Here is a 19,942-nt window from a genome sequence, read left to right as displayed (position 1 = left end):
TTTGCAACACTTATTACTGTACTTAATGGTGATTATTTCCCTCTTTATTTATTAATTAAAATTCTGTGAGAAAGAACTTTCTCCCTTGTTTGTTCACTTATTTATTCATTTTTATCAGTATGGATTCACAAATATTTATTCTATTGGTTAAAATTCACTGCTGCCATTATTTGTTACACAAATTGTTCTAGCTTTGACCATTAGGAGCATCTTTGGGTTGGCTACTGTATACTTTTAATAAGGTCCCATCTTTTTTAGAAAACTTCTTTACTTCTGGCTCCACAAGATGTTTCAGGCTTATCTTATATTTTCTTTGCCCTAGCCCTGAGGTCAACCGCTTGTTTCCTTTTGTTGCAAAATAATGTCTAAGGATCACGATCTGGGCATTTAGATGTAGTTACAGTTGCTGAGGTGTTACTGCTTTTAGTGGATAGTCTAGCTATCCCCATACATACACGTATTTATATTTCTAAATCTGTATGTATCCTAAGTTATGAGTTTGTGTTGATATCTCTGATTTTAATTTAGTATTACAAAGCTTATTTTAGTCTTTTCTTTTTCCTTATTTAGAATTTCTTCTTCTGACATTGAGTATACTGAATTTCATTATCTACAATTTGTTTACTTATTTGATCAGTTTTGGTATACATATAAGGTACTTTCTTAACCCATACCTCTGTAGGAAACACTTTTGATAACTATATCATAACATTTACATATAGTTCTTTCTATATTGTATCCAATCAAAATACTATTTCCCAATTAGTTGTTAGTTTATTTCTTTCCCACCCTCTTCAGTATAATTATGTTAATTTTTTATACAGCTAGTTTCTCTCGTATTTTTATTTTACTTAGTATTATTATTTTGCACATTCACATTGACTGATTTAATGGCTTATTTTTTTTAATGGCTTATTTTTATTTTTTTATTGCAAAATATATGTATATTATGACTTACCATTTTAACCATTTTTAAGTGTGCAGGTCAGTGGCGCTAACTGTATCACATCAGTCTGATTACTTTGTTTGCAACCATCACAACCCTCCATCTCCAGAACTTTTTCATTTTCCCAAACTGAAACTCTATCCGACAAACTCCCAGTTCCCCCTTCCCCTCAGCCCCTGGTGACCATGATTCTGCCTTCTGTGTCTGTCTCTGACTACCTTAGATATCACATGTAAGTGGAATCAGACAGTCTTTGTCCTTTTGCGACTAGTTTGCTTCACTTAACATAACGTCTTCAAGATTCATTCATGTTGAGATTCTGTAAACTTTACTTGTCAGAGTCTTGGGACTTCTTGATATTATCACTGCCACCAAGGGGCCCTGAGACGGAGACTCTTGACTTCTCTGCTCCTCTTGAACCAGAGTAGTTTTGTTTGATGAATTCTATATCTATAAGATTTCAATAGAGGAAAGCATATTTTTAAAAAATTGTTTAAGAATAGTTAAGAATTATGAATTCATAATTATTCACATTATGAATAGTGTTCAAGCCTCTACTTTAATACTTGGTGATCAGGTGCTTCTAACAGGACCTGGTCAGTGAAGATTGTATTTTAACTGTTCATTAGTTACATAAGCATCAGTGACTATCCTTACTCCTTCCACCATTAGACTTAGTTTTGCCTGCTGAGGCAACACAAAGTGGGTTTACTCATTTTCCTAATAGCCTTGAATATTTGAACATTGTTTTTATAGACTGGTCATGGTATTGTGAAAGAGTCCATTCTGATACAGATCCTTTGGGCACTGGGCAAGAATATAGATAATTATTCTTTGACTTGCATTGCTTTTGGGATTCTGGAACCACAAGACCTGAACTCTGCCATTTACCTCTTTGTGACCTGGTAATCATTATTGCCCTATTCAAGCACTTTTCCTCAGCAGCACAATGAGGACAATAATAATAGTTATCTCACAAGTTTATGGTAAGAATGAAATGAGGAAATGCATTTGTGTGTATGTCTTCATCATATAGTTAAGTGTTCAGTGAATACGAACTAATGACAATAACAATGCCACCATTGCTATGAAGAGCAGAAGTGTTATGTATTTATTTTATTTTTGAATGCAACAGTAGGGCTATAATTTCAAAGTTGTAGGCAGCCACCTAGGTGGGGCTTGAGGGAGAAGTTTTGTTTTTTTTTTTAAAGTCTGTATCTAAATAGAATCAGTGTATTAAAAAACAGAGATATCACTTTGCAGACAAAGATCCATATTGTCAAAGCTATGGTTTTTCCAGTAGTCATGTGTGGATGTGAGGGCTGGGCCATAAAAAAGGTTGAGCACCGAAGAATTGATGCTTTCAAATTGTGGTGCCAGAGAAGACTCTTGAGAGTCCCTTGGGCTGCAGGGTCAAACCAGTCAATCCTATAGGAAGTCAACCCTCAGTATTCATTGGAAGGACTGATGCTGAAGCTGAAGCTCCAGTACTTTGGCTACCTGATGTGAAGAGTCGACTCACTGGGAAAGGCCTTGATGCTGGAAAAGATTGAAGGCAAAATGAGGAGTGACAGAGGATAAGAGCATCATTGATTCAATGGACATGAATGTGATCAGACTCCAGGAGATAGACAGGTGAGCCTGCTGGGCTATAGTCCATGGGGTCACAAAGGGTCAGACATGACTTAACGACTGAACAACAACAGCAAGCCCATTCAAGTCCACTGAGTTTTATCTCTTCAAAGATTCTTTCTGTGCTGAGCTGAAAAGGACTCAATACAAAGAATAAAGACGACTTAATAGTCTACTATCCAGAGATAGGACTTTCCTGGTAGTTCAGATGGTAAAGAATCCACCTGCAATGCAGGAGACAGTTCAATCCTTGGTTTGGGAAGGTCCCCTCGAGGAGGGCATGGCGTCCCAATCCAGTATTCTTGCCTGGAGAATCCCCGTGGAGAGAGGAGCCTGGCAGGCTACAGTCCATGGGGTTGCAGAGTCGGACATGACTGAGACTAAGCACATCCATAGATAACCTTACTGAACATTTCTCTGGGTATCATTCCAGGGATTTAGTCACTGTACATAAGTTAAGCTTTTTAACTTAATGGAGTGGTTGAGAAGAGCATGGTGTTTTGATGTCTAAAGACTTAGGTTTGAATCTTGGTCTTTTTATTTTATGACTGTGTGGCCCTAGCCAAATAATGGGAATAATGGGATCTACCTAAGGGGTTTGTTGAAGGTATAATTCCCATAAAGAATTTGTACTGTGTAAAATATTGACTGAGCATCAGGAAGAGACTGTCCCAGTGCCCTGGCTGTGCTCCTTTTAAGGCAGATCCTATTACTTGTGCCTTTTCATATTGTTCATGGGGTTCAAATCAGGAAAAGAGAACATCAAGGCTGTGTATTGTCACCCTGCTTATTTAACTTCTGTGCAGAGTACATCATGCAAAATGCTGGGCTGGATGAAGCACAAGTTGAAATCAGGATTGCCGGGAGAAATATCAATAATGTCAGATATGCACCACCCTTATGGCAGAAAGCAAAGAACTAAAGAGCCTCTTGATGAAAGTGAAAGAGGAGAGTGAAAAAGTTGGCTTAAAGCTCAACATTCAGAAAACTAAGATCATGGCATCTGGTCCCATCACTTCATAGCAAATAGATGGGGAAACAATGGGAACAGTGAGAGAGTTTATTTTGGGGGGCTCCAAAATCACTGCAGATGATGACTGCAGTCATGAAATTAAAAGACACTTGCTCCTTGGAAGAAAAGCTATGACCAACCTCGACAGCATGTTAAAAAGCAGAGATATTACTTTGCCAACAAAGGTCCGTCTAGTCAAAGCTATGATTTTTCCAGTAGTCATGTATGGATGTGAGAGTTGGACTATAAAGAAAGCTGAGTGCCAAAGAATTGATGTTTTTGAACTGTGGTGTTGGAGAAGACTCTTGAGAGTCCCTTGGACTGCTAGGAGATCCAACCAGTCCTTCCTACAGGAAATCAACCCTGAATATTCATTGGAGGGACTGATGCTGAAGCTCCAATACTTTGGCCACCTGATGCAAAGAACTGACTCATTAGAAAAGACCCTGATGCTGGGAAAGATTGAAGGTGGGACGAGAAAGGGATGACACAGGATTAGATGGTTGGATGGCATCATTGACTCAATGGACATGAGTTGGAGTAAGCTCCGGGAGTTGGTGATGGACAGGGAAGCCTGGTGTGCTACAGTCCATGGGTTCACAAAGAGTCGGACACAACTGAGTGACTGAACTGAACTGAATTACTTGTACACTGTTTTGCTCACTCAAGGATGAGGTTTCTACAGACTACTCTCTTTGTCCTGCATAATCAGTTTTCCCCCTCTCTTCATTTAAGCCTTTTCTGATTTATACCTTTAAAAGTAAATATGTGGGAGTTTAATGCATAGAGCTTTTTGTGTTTTGATGAGGTTGTCTCCTGGTTTTAAGTGGATTAAATTGGTTGCAGTTACACATTGTTTTTGGATGTTCAAGTCAGAACTATAAACTTGGGTCTTTCATCCTTAGTACTTTTGACATTTTGGGCCGGATAATTTCAACATGAGCATTATCCTGTACATTGTAAAATACTTAGCAGCATCCCTGGATCTATTCACTAGTTGCCAATTGTACCCTTCCACTGTGACAGTTCAGTTATGACACATTGCCAAATGTCTCCTTTTTGAGCGAGTGGTTCTGTTGAGAACCACTGATTATAAACAGTGGCTCGCCTATAGTGATTATAAAGGGATAATTATTTACCTGTTTTTCTGTGGTCTTATAAAGTGACATCCTATTACCAGGCTGTCAGGGAGATGACAATATACAACTGGAATTTGCATGAACATCTGTTAAGAATGTTAATAATAGTATGGTGGTCTATTTGCTTCTTACCACCCTAGGAAAACAATAATGGTGATTATAAGGTTACAATTTTGGGTGTCTACTATGTACCAGACACTGCCTGAGAGTAGTTTGTTTATATCTGTTGTACAGGAGAAAACCTGTAAAGGCTGTCCAAGGCTGATGCAGCTTTAGGGGCCTCTGTCAAGTTAGTGCACCCATGTGAACATTTCACATGACCTTTGACTGGCAATACCAGATGAGGCCCCGAAGACCTGTTTGACCAAAAGAGTTCAGTCGGATCCAGGATCTGAGCAGCAAAGGGGTCATTTGGTAAAGTTGAGGGTATAGAATTACTGAACACTGTCTGGAAGTGGTCACTGAGTCAGTATTAAGCATAGAGAATCATACAGAGGCAGAGGACAGGTGAAGCTTTCTGAACCAGCATTTTCTGAAGAAGGCAGAACTCTCTGTCAGATTCAGGGTGCACATCTTGGTGGAACTGAGTCCCCCTGAGATACACCACTCTGTGTAGAATGTGAGTGTTTGTAGTCTGCTTTCTTCGGAGTGCTATCTTGAGAGAATTAGTTAGTTACAGGTTATAACTCTTCCTAGACTGATGTGAATTAATCTTTAGAGAACATGTAGGGATCTCTGAGCCGTCCTTGCAGTTCTGAGATCATGGAGGAGGATGATCCATATGTAAAATTTATGTAAAATATATAAAATGTTCGCTTTATACAGTATTCTTTTCTGTTTGTTTTAAATTAAAGAACCCATCTACTTCAAATCCAGCATTCAAAGTTGTTGTTCAATATAAATGTTGAAAATTATTGATAGAATTTATTTATTCAAAGTTTAATCATTTTGCTTTTATTTGGATTGCACTTTTTGCTTGTTACTATTCATTATTGGGAGTGTCAAGTTTTATTTTTAAATCTTCTCTGGGGTCTAAAGTAATTACCAAAAGCTAGCTTTCAAAGCAGACATAGTGAGTAAGGATTTGTTAAAAAATTTAATACATTTTTATTGTTGACTCTGTTAACTGATGTTGTGCTTTACCTGGATCTCCTAGTGGTTGTGACCTCGATGACATCAACAGAAATAATTGTCTCAGGACACACTTGAGAAGGTTCAGGTAATTATTATGTTAATTGAACTATTTTTTCTTATGCGCCTTCTTAGTTTAGCACCTGTTCGATATGGCTAGCTACTTCTCAGTCTCCAAGTGGTACTGTTTCCAAGGTGACTTTTGGTGATCTTTCCAGCCTTGAGTGATTCATGTATCTCCCTTCTCTTTTATTTTACTGTTTTATGATATTTTCAAAAACTCTATTTTAGCCTTTAATTGAAATATATCATAAGTGTTCAGCTTGATTGAATTTTAACAAACTGAATATACCTGTATAATCAACATGATCAGCATCTCTGAAGCCCCCCTCATTTTTTCTTCTATTCACTACGCCTTACCCGCAAGGGCAGCCATCATCCTGACATAAAGGCATAGCTTCATTTTACTTCTTGCACTTTAAGTGGGAGAAGAAAGTATTTACTCCTTAGCATCTAACTTCATTCACTCAGCCTTGCATTGTGTGCTCAGTTGCTTCTGACTTTTACAACCCCGTGGACTGTATGTAGCCTGCCAAGCTCCTCTGTGCATGGGATTTTCCAGGCAGGAATACTGGGGTAGGTTACCATTTGCTTCTCCAGAGGATATTCCCAACCCAGGAATAGAATCCTTGTCTCCTGCATTGGCAGGTGGAGTCTTTACCACTGTGCCATCAGGGAAGCCCAACCTTATATTAGTGAGATTCGTTCTTATTTTTTTGTTCTTCATTCTAGATTATTCATTTTCATTGTTGTATGCTATTGATCAAATGTCCATCAGCAATATCACAGTTTATCTGTTCATCGCTGATGGACATTTGATCTTTTCTAGTTTTGGCTCTTATAGATAGTATTGCCATGAACATATAAATGCATTTCTTTGGGGGCATATATCAAATACATGAAGTGTTAGGTTATATTGTCAGTATTATACTACACCATTCTTTGAAAATGGTTATGCCAATTTGCATCCCCACTGGTAGTGTATAAAAGTTTGGGTTACCCTCTGACTTCTCTGTCACTGGTATTTTTCAACTCTTTTCATTTTAGCCATTCTGGTTGGTATGTAGTGTTATCATAAAAGATTTCCTGTGGCAAAAATCAGTTGTGAATTTGAGGCATCTTGAGGCTTTAATCTGTCAAACCAAGCTCACCCATGCCCCAGAACCTCGTTTGTTTCTCTTCCCCAAGTAGAGTCCTTCTTCTTGAGTCACACATGATCTTTAAACTGTACTCAGAATGAGCAGATACCTCCAGAGAAGAAAGCAGGTGAAGATGCTATGGTTACCTCAGACGGCCCTCCCCTCTGTAACTGCAGTTTAGCCAATCCTCACTGCTTCCACAACTCTCCAGCATCTTTGGAAATATGATTTTGTAGTTTTTGTGGCTTTTTCTAGTTACTGAAGCTGAAGCAGTTTGCTGTGAGCTATTATATCCTACCCAGAAAAGGAAATTGTCAGTAGGTTCTTGGGATTTTCTGTGTGCTCAACCATGTCGCCTGTAATGTTAGGTTTTTTGCCCCTTCTTTTCTCATCTTTTTTCTCTCCCCCTTGCATTATCAAACTGGTCATAATTACCAGTACAGTGTTTAATAGATGAGGTGATGGTGGCATCTTATTGTAGGGATGGAAAATGAATACATTATTTCACCATTGAGTATGATAATTACTGTAGTTTTTGTTGATTTTTTTTTTTTTTAAGATGAAGGGATTCTCTTCTATTTCTAGTTTGCTGATGTTTTAAAAAAATACATGAATGGCTATTGAATACTTTTTCTGCCTCTCCCAAGATGATTACATGATTTTCTCCTTTTTTCCCCCATTGCCATGGCTGAATGTATGCTTCTGAAAAATAAGTCACCCATAACCTTACCACATCTACTGTAATATTATTTTCATATTCCGTTTCATCCATGAGACAGTTCTATACAGAGAGACAGCTCTTTTTAGACCTGATGTACATTTAAGCCTACCATACATCTTCTATTTTATTTTTCATTAGCAAAATAGGTAACATAGTTCTCAGCCCAGAGACCACTTTGACAAGTTGTAAGCATTCTTTCAGGCTCCCATGACTACCTATCTCTGTTTTATACAGGGAGGAATGAGTGAAAAACTGAAAAATGTCCTTAAAGCATTATTTTGATCTGTTTTAATTTTTATTTCCTTGTTTTTATTATTTGGATTTTAAGGGAGGAGAATGGGGTCAGGGAGGGGCTGAGTGGGTGGTAACTGGGAGCTGGGGAAGAAAACTCCTTAGGATTTCCTTAAGCATCACCTGCTCCTCCCCTTCCCACGCATCCTCTTTACAGTTCCAGCTTTGCCACAGATCAATTGTGTGAATCCCCTTGGGCAAGTCACTTAGTCACTGAGCTTTTGTTTCCTCATCTGGAATTGAAGAGAATGGCCTTGAACAGCTGCTGTGACCTGCCACTTAGGGAGAATGGAAAGCTTCAATGAGCAGTTTGTAAAGCATATCACACTTTCAAAATGTGAGTGGTTGTTAGGATTAGTTTTGTACAGTGGCATCTATCTCACATTTTCTAACAACCTGAAAGCTACCTGTTGAAAGAAGGATACTTGTAACACCTTTGGTTCCCAAACTACAACTGAAAGAAACCTGTAGTTCCCTGTGGCAAGAGGTATAAAGTGGAGGTTTTGTTCATTTGCTTAAACCTTCATAAAATTAATTGTTGTTAGCTAACCTTGTCACTTTTGGAATGAACAACCATTGATATGTATGTACCAAAGCTTGCTTCTTGTAAGGAAAGCTATGACAAACCTAGACACCATGTATTAAAAAACAGAGACATCACTTTGCTGACAAAGGTCCATATAGTCATTTTCTAGTAGTCGTGTATAGATGTACAGATGTGAGAGTTGGGCCATACAGAAGGCTGAGCGCTAAAGAATTGATGCTTTCAAATTGTGGTGCTGGAGAAGACTCTTGAGAGTCCCTTAGACTGCAGGGAGATCAAACCAGTCAATCCTAAAGGAAATCGACCCTGAATGTACACTGGAAGGAGTGATGCTCATGCTGAAGCTCCAATACTTTGGGTACCTGATGCAAAGAGCTGTCTCACTGGAAAAGACCCTGATGCTGGGAAAGATTGAAGGCGGGAGGAGAAGGGGATGACAGAGGATGAGATCGTTGGATGGCACCACCAACTCGATGGACATCAGTTTGAGTAAGCTCCGGGAGCTGGTGATGGACAGGGAAGCCTGGAGTGCTGTAGTCCATGGGGTTGCAAACAGTCAGATATGACTGAGTGACTGAACTGAACAAAACAGAAGATTCATTGATAGGATTTTGTTTATACCCAGGTTTATGATCTCTCTGATGCATGAAATGAGATACACTGGTCCTGTAACTGAAGAGCCATGGAGTAGATGGTTTCCTTAGACGTTAGTTTTTAGACCAAGTAACATGAATAGTGTTGAGGGGTTATGTGATCTTATAGTGAGACATCAAAAACTCATACCACCCCTGGCTTGAAATTCTGTCTTACTAACCTCTGCCTTGAATGGGGAAGAAAGGGTGTTTGTGGGATGGTTCTGATTCCAGACATTTTCTCTCTGGGCACCTCCTCCACATTCAGGAGAGCCAAAGGTAAGCTTCATTTCCGCCTATGGTTTTGGGAGTGGGTGGATGGATTCCACAGAAGGGAGGTTTTGGTTTATAATCTATTAGCCCAATCATTTACCTGTTCAGGTTTATAGGTCATTCATTTAAAAGTTAGTAATGGATCAGGTCTAATTTTAAATGTGTCTGCGTCTATGGGACTGGGTAAGGAGCAAACAGCAAAGTAAAATTGCTCAATCTTCTGTTAAACTGGCTGTGAAACACACAGAGATATGAGAGAAAAGACTTTAAAGGGTCATCTGAATAAAAGCTTATTTGCATAAAAGTGTTTCTTTTGGTATAGGGATTTTTAATTGATCTATTATATTTGGGAATTTATTTTTTGCAAACCTGCAATTTAGGCCTAAATAATGGTCCATGATCTTGCACTGGAAGTCCTGGTTATAGTTCTGTTAACATCACAGTTGTTGAATGCCTCACAGTTTTTCTTCAACACCATTCTTTTGCTCAGGTATTCTGTTCCTCTTGTTTGGCATGCTTCTGCTCACCTGCTGTCTTCCTGTCTTCCATCCTAGAAAGGGTTAGATGCCCCTTTATTATTCCCATAGTGCCCAGGGATAACTTAGTTCATCTAAAAAAATAATGACTTGTTTTCATCTTTGTCATAAGTCTGGGTTCCTTTAGAGCAAGGGCTCTGGTATCATCTTTATAGCCAGCATACATGGTGTGATGTCTGAACCTTAACTGTTTGGACATCAGGACACCGAGGTGGGAGAGGACTGGGAGTTAAAAGCTAAGTCCTAATTGTAACTTTTTGCCCTATGATCTTGGAAAAGTGATCTTCAATTTCCTTACAAGTAGCTCACCTTGTTATCTTGTTAAAATGCAGATTCTGGCTCAGTAGGTCTCTGGTGGTTTCCAAAATTTTGCATTTTAACAAGCGCCCAAGAAGAGCTAGTGCTGCCAGTTCAAGAACTACAGAAAACTAGACAACATCTAATGGCTTTTCCAGCTTTTACCATCTGTGATTTTAGTCATTGTTTTAAATTCTGAACAGAATTGCAAGCTATGCTGTAATTATTAAACATCTCTCCATCTCCAGTTTATCAGAATGCAAAACACTGCAATTCTGTGCCTTATTATGAAGTTGTAAGACAATGTCTGTGAAATTGAAGGTAAATTTACTACTCCCAAGATTTTGACTTTGACAGGTTAAAAATATCAAATAGATGTCTGGAAAAGCATTTGAGTTAGCACTAGCTTGTTATCTAAATGTCGATACTTGCTTGCTTGCTCTTTGTTTGATGCATATTGGAGAACACTTGTAATAAATAAAATGCTAATGAGGGAGCTGAAATGGGTAGACATGTGATCTCCTGAGTATAAATACAGAGACAGACAAGCTGTTGAGGAATTCATCATCAGAGGAGGAGTTCCTGATCATTTCCTTTAGTTCTCCAGAAGGTGAGAATCAAATTATTGTAAGACATATTGATAGAAATGCTGTAGGTAAAAGGCAGATTGTGTCAACTGAATATGGATTGCTGGAGATGGGGCTTGTTTGAAAACATTGCTACTGTTTCTTTTGAGTGTAACTTCCTCAAGAAGTCAGATGTTTGACTTGGGAGCATTGCCAGCTTAGAAATTTATAGCTCTGTTGATCTTGTGTACAGATGTTGAAAAGTAGTTGAATTAATTTTGATTTTTTATTTACAGAAAAAATCCACCTCTTCCACACCAGGAGTATTAAACAGACATAGTTTCAGTGTCCAAATGAGTTATATATGTGCCTGTGATGGGCTCTGATCACTTTTTTCCCCTCTAACAAAATGAAAATCTGGACAAGAGAAATTAAACCCCGAGGAAAGTACAGAATGTAGCATATAGTTGAGGGTGGGTATCTTAATTATGATGAAATTTTCACCTCCTACAGAAAAAGACAATTTTTCCTACCAAAGTGATCTGTATTTCATTTCCTAACCGTAGTTGCGGATTGAACGGAAGTTTTAGAGCTTTTTTATCATCCTCATCATTGCATTTTAATCATTTGTGACCCTTGGTTCCCCTAAACCTAACTAGCTGGGACAAGCACAGTAGAGGGATTTGGTTTTAAGTGGTGGCAGTGAAACCAAAATGAATAGCCTTTGGCTTTTGCTCCTGGAATTCCAGCCCTCTTGCTCCTTCTGGTGGAGGAGCTTCATAGGACGGAGCTTAGGCGTTTTCTGTGGTGCACATGGAGCTTTTTTTTTACTGTTGCCTTTTAATGCCGTCCTTTTTGCTGGGGGTCTTTTTTTTGGGGGGGGAGGTCTTAATGGAGGTTGCCTCGTGGCTTATTTAATCTTAATGTTGCTGCTAGGTTGGAACTCATTTTTGAGGTTGTAATGTATGTTGAACCCAAATTGAAGTTTTTGAAGCCAGCTGTGAACCAGAGGTATTTGCTGCAGTCCAAACAGATTGTCTTTTGGGAAATACCTTAACCAGGATTATTATTGTTATGACCCTCTTTGGAGGCTTTAGATAGAACATTTTTTTTTACCCTGAGAATTGTTTTTAACAACACAAAACCATTTTTAAAGACTTTACATTTAGACATTTTAATTTGTCTTTGATATTGAACTTAAGTAGCTTATGGCTAATGAAATAGAAAGGAGTTGTTAATATTATATAATATGTGTAATATATAATATTATGCTTTTTCACTTCCAAATTGCTTCTGAATTTTTCATGGTGGCCTTATGACTCCAAAATGTTCATATTATATTTTAAGTTTTGTTTTTAAAGAAACTACTTTTTACTGTAAAATACAGCAAGATTATTTATACTATAAAGTACTTTTTTAAAATCAGTATTATATTTTATATATAAAGTGAAAGAGGAGAGTCAAAAAGTTGGCTTAAAACTCAACATTCAGAAAACTAAGATCATGGCATCTAGTCCCATCACTTCATGGCAAGTGGATGGGGAAACAATGGAAACAGTGAGAGACTTTATTTTGGGGGGCTCCAAAACCACTGCAGATGGTGACTGCAGCCATGAAATTAAAAGACGCTTTCTCCTTGAAACAAAAGCTATGACCAACCTAGACAGCATGTGAAAAAGCAAAGACATTACTTTGCCAACAAGGGTTCATCTAGTCAAAGGTATGGTTTTTCCGGTAGTCATGTATACATGTGAGAGTTGGAATGTAAAGAAAGCTGAGTGACGAAGAATTGATGCTTTTGAACTATGGTGTTGGATAAGACTCTTGAGAGTCCCTTGGACTGCAAGGAGATCCAACCTGTCAATCCTAAAGGAAATCAGTCCTGAATATTCATTGGAAAGACTGATGCTGAAGCTGAAACTTCAGTACTTTGGCCACCTGATGCAAGAACTGACTCATTGGAAAAGACCTTGATGCTGGGAAAGATTGGAGGTGGGAGGAGAAGGGGACGACAGAGGATGAGATGGTTGAATGGCATCACCACACGATGGATATGAGTTTGAGTAGGCTCTGGGAATTGGTGGTGGACAGGAAAGCCTGGCATGCTGAAGTCCACGGGGTTGCAAAGAGTCAGATGCGACTGAGTGACTGAAGTGAACTGAGCTGGTGATGTATGGTATTGAGCTCCAGAATTCCAAATACTCTCCTCAAAAGAAGATCTAGGGGACTTTTAAAAATTTTTTATATTGGAGTATAGTTGATTTGCAGTGTTGTCTAAGTTTCAGGTATATAGCAGTGATTCAATTATACATATACATATATCTATTCTTTTTCAAATCCTTTTCCCATATAGGTTGTTAAAAGCACTAAGTAGAGTTCCTTGTGCTATACCGTAGGTTAGGGGACATTCTTAATAAGAGTGATCCTCTTTGGTTTATCAGTTATTACCCAGAAAACTAGTTACTGATGATTTCATAGAGAAAGATATTCTGATAAAAGCAAACTAGATTTTCCCTTCCGTAATCTCCAGAGATTTCTAACACACAAAAAAATTGAAATGTTATCCAAAATTAGTTGCATGCCTGTTTATGTCCCCTTTGCTTTACCTTTGTTATTTTTTTTAGAAATTTTATTTTTTTAAATTTAGTTTTGGCTGTGCTGGGTCATGTTGTGGCTCACAGGTTCTTCGTTGCCATGAGCAGGATTTCTCTAGTTGCAGAGAGTGGGGGCTACTCTCTAGCTGGGGTTCCCTTGTTGTGGAGCACAATCTCTAGAGCATGGGCTCAGTAGTTGTGGCACACAGGCTTAACTGCCCCACGGCATATGGGATCTTCCCAGACCAGGGATGGAACCCAAGTCCCTTGCATTAGCAGGTGGATCCTTAACTACTGGACAAACTGGGAAGTCCTGATTTACCTTTAAATCTCGATGTCTGTCAGTTGTTAAGGGGCAGTTAGATCCATTTCTTTTGTGTTCCAGGTGAAAAGCAAATATGTTAGCACAGGATCATTTTTTTCCTCTGTAGTTTTGGGAAATTGTTTTGCTTCACCTGATTTGTATTTTGACCTGCTAATATAACAGGCTCAATTTTGGTCTCTTAAGCAGTTCCCAGCATAGACAAAAATAGTATTTACTCTTAGTCTCAAAAACATACATATTGCAGATTTGGAAAACCCCTTCACTGCACTCATACGAACTTATGGGTGCAGTGAAGGGGTGGGTCCCTTCCCATCACTGTAACTCCAGCCTTCCTCTAGAAGAGAGGAGAGGACTAGCAGTGAAGGGGAAATTCTTTGTAAGAGAAATTATCTAACATGCCTGTTAACGATCATTGAACTGTTCCTACTGTGGCATTCAGCTCTTCACCGGATTACAAAAATTTCTTGGGGTCCTTCCAGCTTTTGTTTGTTTGTTTTTGTGTGTTTACTTTTGCTGCCTTCATAAGACAACCCAGGTCTCTTATTTTTATTAGGCCTTCAGAGGATTTTTCCTCAGTGGTGGTGTTCTCTAGGTTCTGAGCAAGTGAAAATCAGTCCCGTGAGTTCCAGATCTCCCCTGTCTCTGAACATCATAAGTTTGAGCAGTGTTTTGGTTGACCCAATAAAAATACTTTCTCAATTTATTACCTCACTTACTCTTGTAGATACCCTTGAAGTATGTTGGAAAGCAGTTATTGGTATTTAAAAACTCTTCTAGGTCAGCACAGTAATCAACTTGTGGCCCAATCCTGTCACAAATCCCCATTGATGTGTTCTCCTAGATACAAATGTGGCTCAACAGAAGCAATACTTTTAGCACTTATCTGAAAGAATGATGGTTATGATGGAGGAGAGGAATGATTCAACTCTATAGATAGACTCTAAAGTCTCCTCTAGAGTCTGGATCAAATGGCAGAGTAGGAAGATCTTGAGCACACCTCCTTCCATGGACACACCAAAACTGCAACTACATGTAGAACAATTGTCTTTGAGAATCACCTAAGGACTAGCAAGAGGGATTTTCAGATTTGTTATGGTGTGCTGCGATTCATGGGGTTGCAGAGTCGGACACGACTGAGCGACTGAACTGAACTGAACTGAACCCCATGGTAGCCACAAACAAAAACCTATAGTATAATAGATACACAAAAAATAAAGAGGAAGAAATACAAACATAACTCTAAAGAAAGTCATCAAATCACAAGGGAAAGGAATATGAGAATAAGAAAGGAACAGAGAAGAATTACAAAAACAACCAGAAAACAGTTAACAAAATGGCAATAAGTATATTGCTAAAAATAATTGCTTTAAATGTGAATGAACTAAATGCTCTAATCAAAAGACATAGGATGGCTAAGTGGATATAAAAGAAGACCCCATTTATATGCTGCCTGCAAGAGACTCACTTCAGATTTACACAGAGAGACTAAAAGTGAAGGGGTGGGAAAAGATTTTATGCAAATAGAAATGTAAGAAAGCTGGATTAGCAAAATTTACAGTAGACAAAATAGGTTTTGAAACAAAGACTGTTACAAAAGACAAAAAAAGACATTGCAGTAAGTCCCCTACATACGAACTTTTAGTTAAGTTTCCAACTTTCAAAGATGTAAACATTCACACATACAATCACGTAAGTTAGTTCACGGGTCTGGTTTACACTGTCACATGCTTGTATCCTCTACAAGTGGTTTTGCTTTTGTGTACTTTACAGTGTGCATACTGAGTTGCTTCAGTCATGTGCAACTCTTTGTGACCTTGTGGACTGTAGCCCACTAGTCTCCTCTGTCTATGGGATTCTCCAGGCAAGAATAGTGGAGTGGGTTGCCATTCCCTTCTCCAGGGGACCTTCCCGACCCAGGGATTGAACCCAAGTCTCTTATGTCTCTTGCACAGGCAGGCAAGTTCTTTACCACTAGCACCACCTGGGAAGCCCACTGTGTAGTACTGTATAGAGAAAATAAGAACCATTGTTACTCTAAGTTAAAAAAGCAATTCGAACTTTTTTTTCTGCATTGAAAGCTAGAATTATTCATTTTATATTTGGATCTTAGTGTAACTTTGGAATATGAATTTATAACTGAATCTTGAGGTGTGAAACCATGAAGTAAGAAATACTAATGAATCAATGTAAGTAAGAAGTGATGTGCCAGTCATCACAAGACAGGTACAAAGAAATGTGAGCAAAAAACAACAATAAGTGTTGGTGAAGATGTGGAGAAAATGGAATCCTTTGGTGGGCTATAAATTGGAGCATGCACTTCAGAAAACAGCATGGAAGTTTCTCAAAAATTAAAAGTAGAACTACCATGCAGTCTAGCAAATTCTGGGTATTTATCTAAAGAGTATGAGAACACTAATTTGAAAAATATTGACAGTCCTATGTTCGTTGTGGCATTATTTGTAGTAACCAAGATATGGAAGTAACCTAAGTGTTCGATGGATGAATGGCAAATGGCAAGATTTCATTATTTTTCATGGCTGAGTAATATTCATGTGTGTGTGTGAGGTGTGTACAGCACACACACCTACAGGATTAGGTGTGGACCTACAGGAGTATTATGCTAAGTGAAATAAGTCAGACAGAGAAAGACAAATACCATATGATTTCATTTATATGTGGAATCTAAAAACAAATCCAGTGAACAAACAAAGCAGACTCAGAGATACAGAGGGAAAATCCTTGGTTTCTAGCAGAAAGAATGGAGAGGGAGTTGGGCAAAATTGATGAAGGTGATTAAGAAGTATAAATTTCCAGTCATAAATAAGTCAATGGGAATGTAAGGAATATAGTCAGTAATATTTTAAGAACTTTGTCTTGTGACAGATGGTAACTAGACTTACTGTGTGATCAATTTGTAGTGAATCACTGTTGTACACCTGAAACTAATACTGTATGTCAGTTGTACTTCATTGTATACATTTTTTACTCTGATAATATACGGGTTTGCTTGTTACTCCTTGATCATTAAAACAAAAAGAAACCACAATCCAACAATTAATAAGTTTTTTTCTTTTCAGTTTCCAAAAAAAGACTTACAGCAAAATGAATAATCCAGCAATCAAGAGAATAGGAAATCATATCATCAAATCCCATGAAGACAAGCGAGAATACCGCGGACTTGAGCTGGCCAATGGGATCAAAGTACTTCTTGTCAGTGATCCAACAACAGATAAATCATCAGCAGCACTTGATGTGCACATAGGTACAATTTAAAATTGTGAATTAAGTTTTGTTCAGTTTCATTGACCTAATGTTTGCAGTTATTTGGACTCTCCATATTTGTGCAGTGGAGACCTGGCAGTTACCAGTTTGATGTATGTTACTGTGTACAGTAGCCCTGTACAGCCTTTGGTAATCTACAGTCGTCTACGTTAAATCACCCTGCCTTTACCAAGCTTCCTTGGTGGCTCACGTGGTAAACAATCCACCTACAGTGAGGAAGACCTGGGTTCACTCACTGGGTTGGGAAGATCCCCTGGAGGAGGCTTGGCAGCCAGTTCAGTATTCTTGCCTGGAGAATCCCCATGGACAGAAGATCCTGATGGGCTACAATCCATGGGGTCACAAAGAGTCGGACTCGACTGAGCGACTAAGCGCACACACACCTTTACCAGGAGGGTCTTATTAGGTTTCCAGCAAAAGTGACTTAGCAGCAAGGAAATTCATTCCTATCCTTTACAGTAACAGTTCTACTGGCTTTTATTTCATACACACTTGATACACTAGGAATAGCATATTTCCTAAATTCTTGTGTGCACTTTTCTTCCACATTTAATGCTGCCTTAATCAAGTTACTTCTTATCTATGTGTACATTTAGTTTTTTTCCTCTCTGAAAAACTTTTTTTAATTCAATGGCATTTTAGAATTGGGAAAATAAGATAATAACCATCGTAAGTTGGACAAATGATTATTGCCAAGCACAATTCAGTGTGCCTAGCCAATTGTCATCTAATTTGAAGTCGCTCAACTCTCTTAAGGGAAGTATATATACAAAAAGTGACTGAAACAAAATATTTTGCTCAACCTTTCCTAGCTAGTAGACGTGCTAACTTGTGCTCTTAGCACCACCCTATATTGTCTCCTTCAGTAAAATATAAAAGCTAGAATTTTCTAGCTCTTACAAAACAATGAATTCAGCTCTTTCTCTCAGTGTGATTGTGAGGACACTACTGTCCAGAGAGGTTAAGTATCTGCTGAAAGTCACCAAGTAACTGATGTCAGTCTGATGACGACAGATTTTAATTTCTTGGGCTCCAGAATCACTGTGTACGGTGACTGCAGCCATGAAATTGAAAGACACTTGCTTCTTGAAAGGAAAGCAATGACAAACCAAGATAGCATATTAAAAAGCAGAGACATCACTTTGCTGACAAAGGCCCATGTAGTCCAGATAGTCAAAGCTATTGTTTTTCCAGTAGTCATGTATGGATATTAGAGTTGGACCATAAAGAAACCTGAGTGCTGAAGAATTGATGCTTTCGAATTGTGGTGCTGGAGAAGACTCTTGAGAGTCTCTTGGATAGCAAGGAGATCAATCCTAAAGGAAATCAACCCTGAATATTCGTTGGAAGGACTGTTGCTGAAGCTCTAATACTTTGGTCACGTGATGCAAAGAGCCAACTCATTAGAAAAGACCCTGATGCTGGAAAAAATTGAAGGCAATAGGAGGAGGGGACAGCAGAGGATAAGATGGTTAGATGGCATCACCGATGCAATGGACATGAATTTGAGCAAAAACTCCGGGAGATAGTGAAGGGTATAGGGGAGCCTGGCTTGCTGTAATCCATAGGGTCGCAAAGAGTCAGACACAACTGAGCAGCTGAACAATGGCAACAAATTGATGTCAAAAGCTAGGGCTAGCATGTAAGTTGTACCATTTAGAGTAGCCTGTACTTAACTTTCTGTGATTATGGTTGGAGTTACCATTGCTAACAGAAGTTCCAAATCACCTGTGATTCATCTGTCCTTGATATCTTTCAACATATAAACAAATGATTTATTATATATATTTTTTCCCTTCTCTTTCAGGTTCGTTGTCAGATCCTCCAAATATTGCTGGCTTAAGTCATTTTTGTGAACATATGTTATTTTTGGGAACAAAGAAATACCCTAAAGAAAATGAGTACAGCCAGTTTCTCAGTGAGCATGCAGGAAGTTCAAACGCCTTCACTAGTGGAGAGCATACCAATTACTATTTTGATGTTTCTCATGAACACCTAGAAGGTGCACTAGACAGGTAATTCTGAAAATACCCTGTGAATCATCCCACTTTGTTGAATTATCATGTTAATAACAATACTTAATATTTTTACAAAAATGTCTTCACAGCTTTATAGCTTAACAAGATATTTTAACCAGTATTTTGTTGTTTTGTTTTGTTTTTTAACCAGTACTTTTTGACCCCTGGGTTTTATAAATAGAAAATAATAAGTGATGTTATATATTTACTTTGTAGTAGAGGAGAAATAATGGCATGACTTTAAACCAGCTTTCAGGCCTACAAAAAGTTTTTTTGACTTAGAAAATTTTCACCAGCCTTTCCCATTCTAACTAGTATTGCATATGAAGCATATGATGAAGAATAAACTGTACTCATGTCATGGGTATCTTTTCAAACATATTTCTGTTCCAGAATACAAGAACTTAAATATTCTGTTCTCCTTTAGTTCCTCAGTTCTCAAGGATATTTAGTGGATACAGAATGTTTTGACCTGCTGTTTCAACCCTGGGGATATTTTGTGAAAGTATTTTCTGGAGCAGCCTCCATTAGGCTAATTAAATTTCTTGGTCAATTTTCTGAGCGGCTAACAGTATCTAATTTTTCATTATATCAGTGATTTGATTGTTTGTTCAATGTGTAATTTTTCCCTTGGTGAATTTTTATAGTTCTCTGTGTTACCAAGAAGGTGTAATTCTGCAGCGTTTTTGATGGATTTATAATGAAGTTTGATTTCACAGTTTTTAATTCTCAGCTTTAATTGCTTATTTAAATTAATAGTCATTTTTTCCCCCAACCTAATAGTTTGAATTTGGTCTGTAGCAC

General features: G+C 38.2%; 1 protein-coding gene across 5 annotated transcripts in view; it reads left to right on the top strand.

Annotated features, from left to right (window-relative positions):
- The window catches only part of IDE (insulin degrading enzyme), a 92,537-nt gene that overhangs the window by 13,410 nt on the left and 59,185 nt on the right, over window positions 1-19,942 (top strand). For 2 of the 5 annotated variants that reach the window (XM_065922917.1, XM_065922916.1), the window contains exons 2-4: window positions 5,886-5,948; window positions 16,916-17,100; window positions 18,928-19,135. In XM_065922917.1, coding sequence (XP_065778989.1) covers window positions 5,886-5,948; window positions 16,916-17,100; window positions 18,928-19,135 — 456 coding nt within the window. Of the gene's footprint in view, window positions 1-5,885; window positions 5,949-11,252; window positions 11,393-16,915; window positions 17,101-18,927; window positions 19,136-19,942 lie in introns of those variants that run through there. The other 3 variants (XM_065922919.1, XM_065922918.1, XM_065922920.1) reach the window with 2 other exon arrangements.

The sequence above is a fragment of the Muntiacus reevesi genome, chromosome 2, assembly GCF_963930625.1.
Source record: "Muntiacus reevesi chromosome 2, mMunRee1.1, whole genome shotgun sequence".
Taxonomy (NCBI): domain Eukaryota; kingdom Metazoa; phylum Chordata; class Mammalia; order Artiodactyla; family Cervidae; genus Muntiacus; species Muntiacus reevesi.
This window is presented reverse-complemented; position numbering and strand designations above follow the sequence as displayed.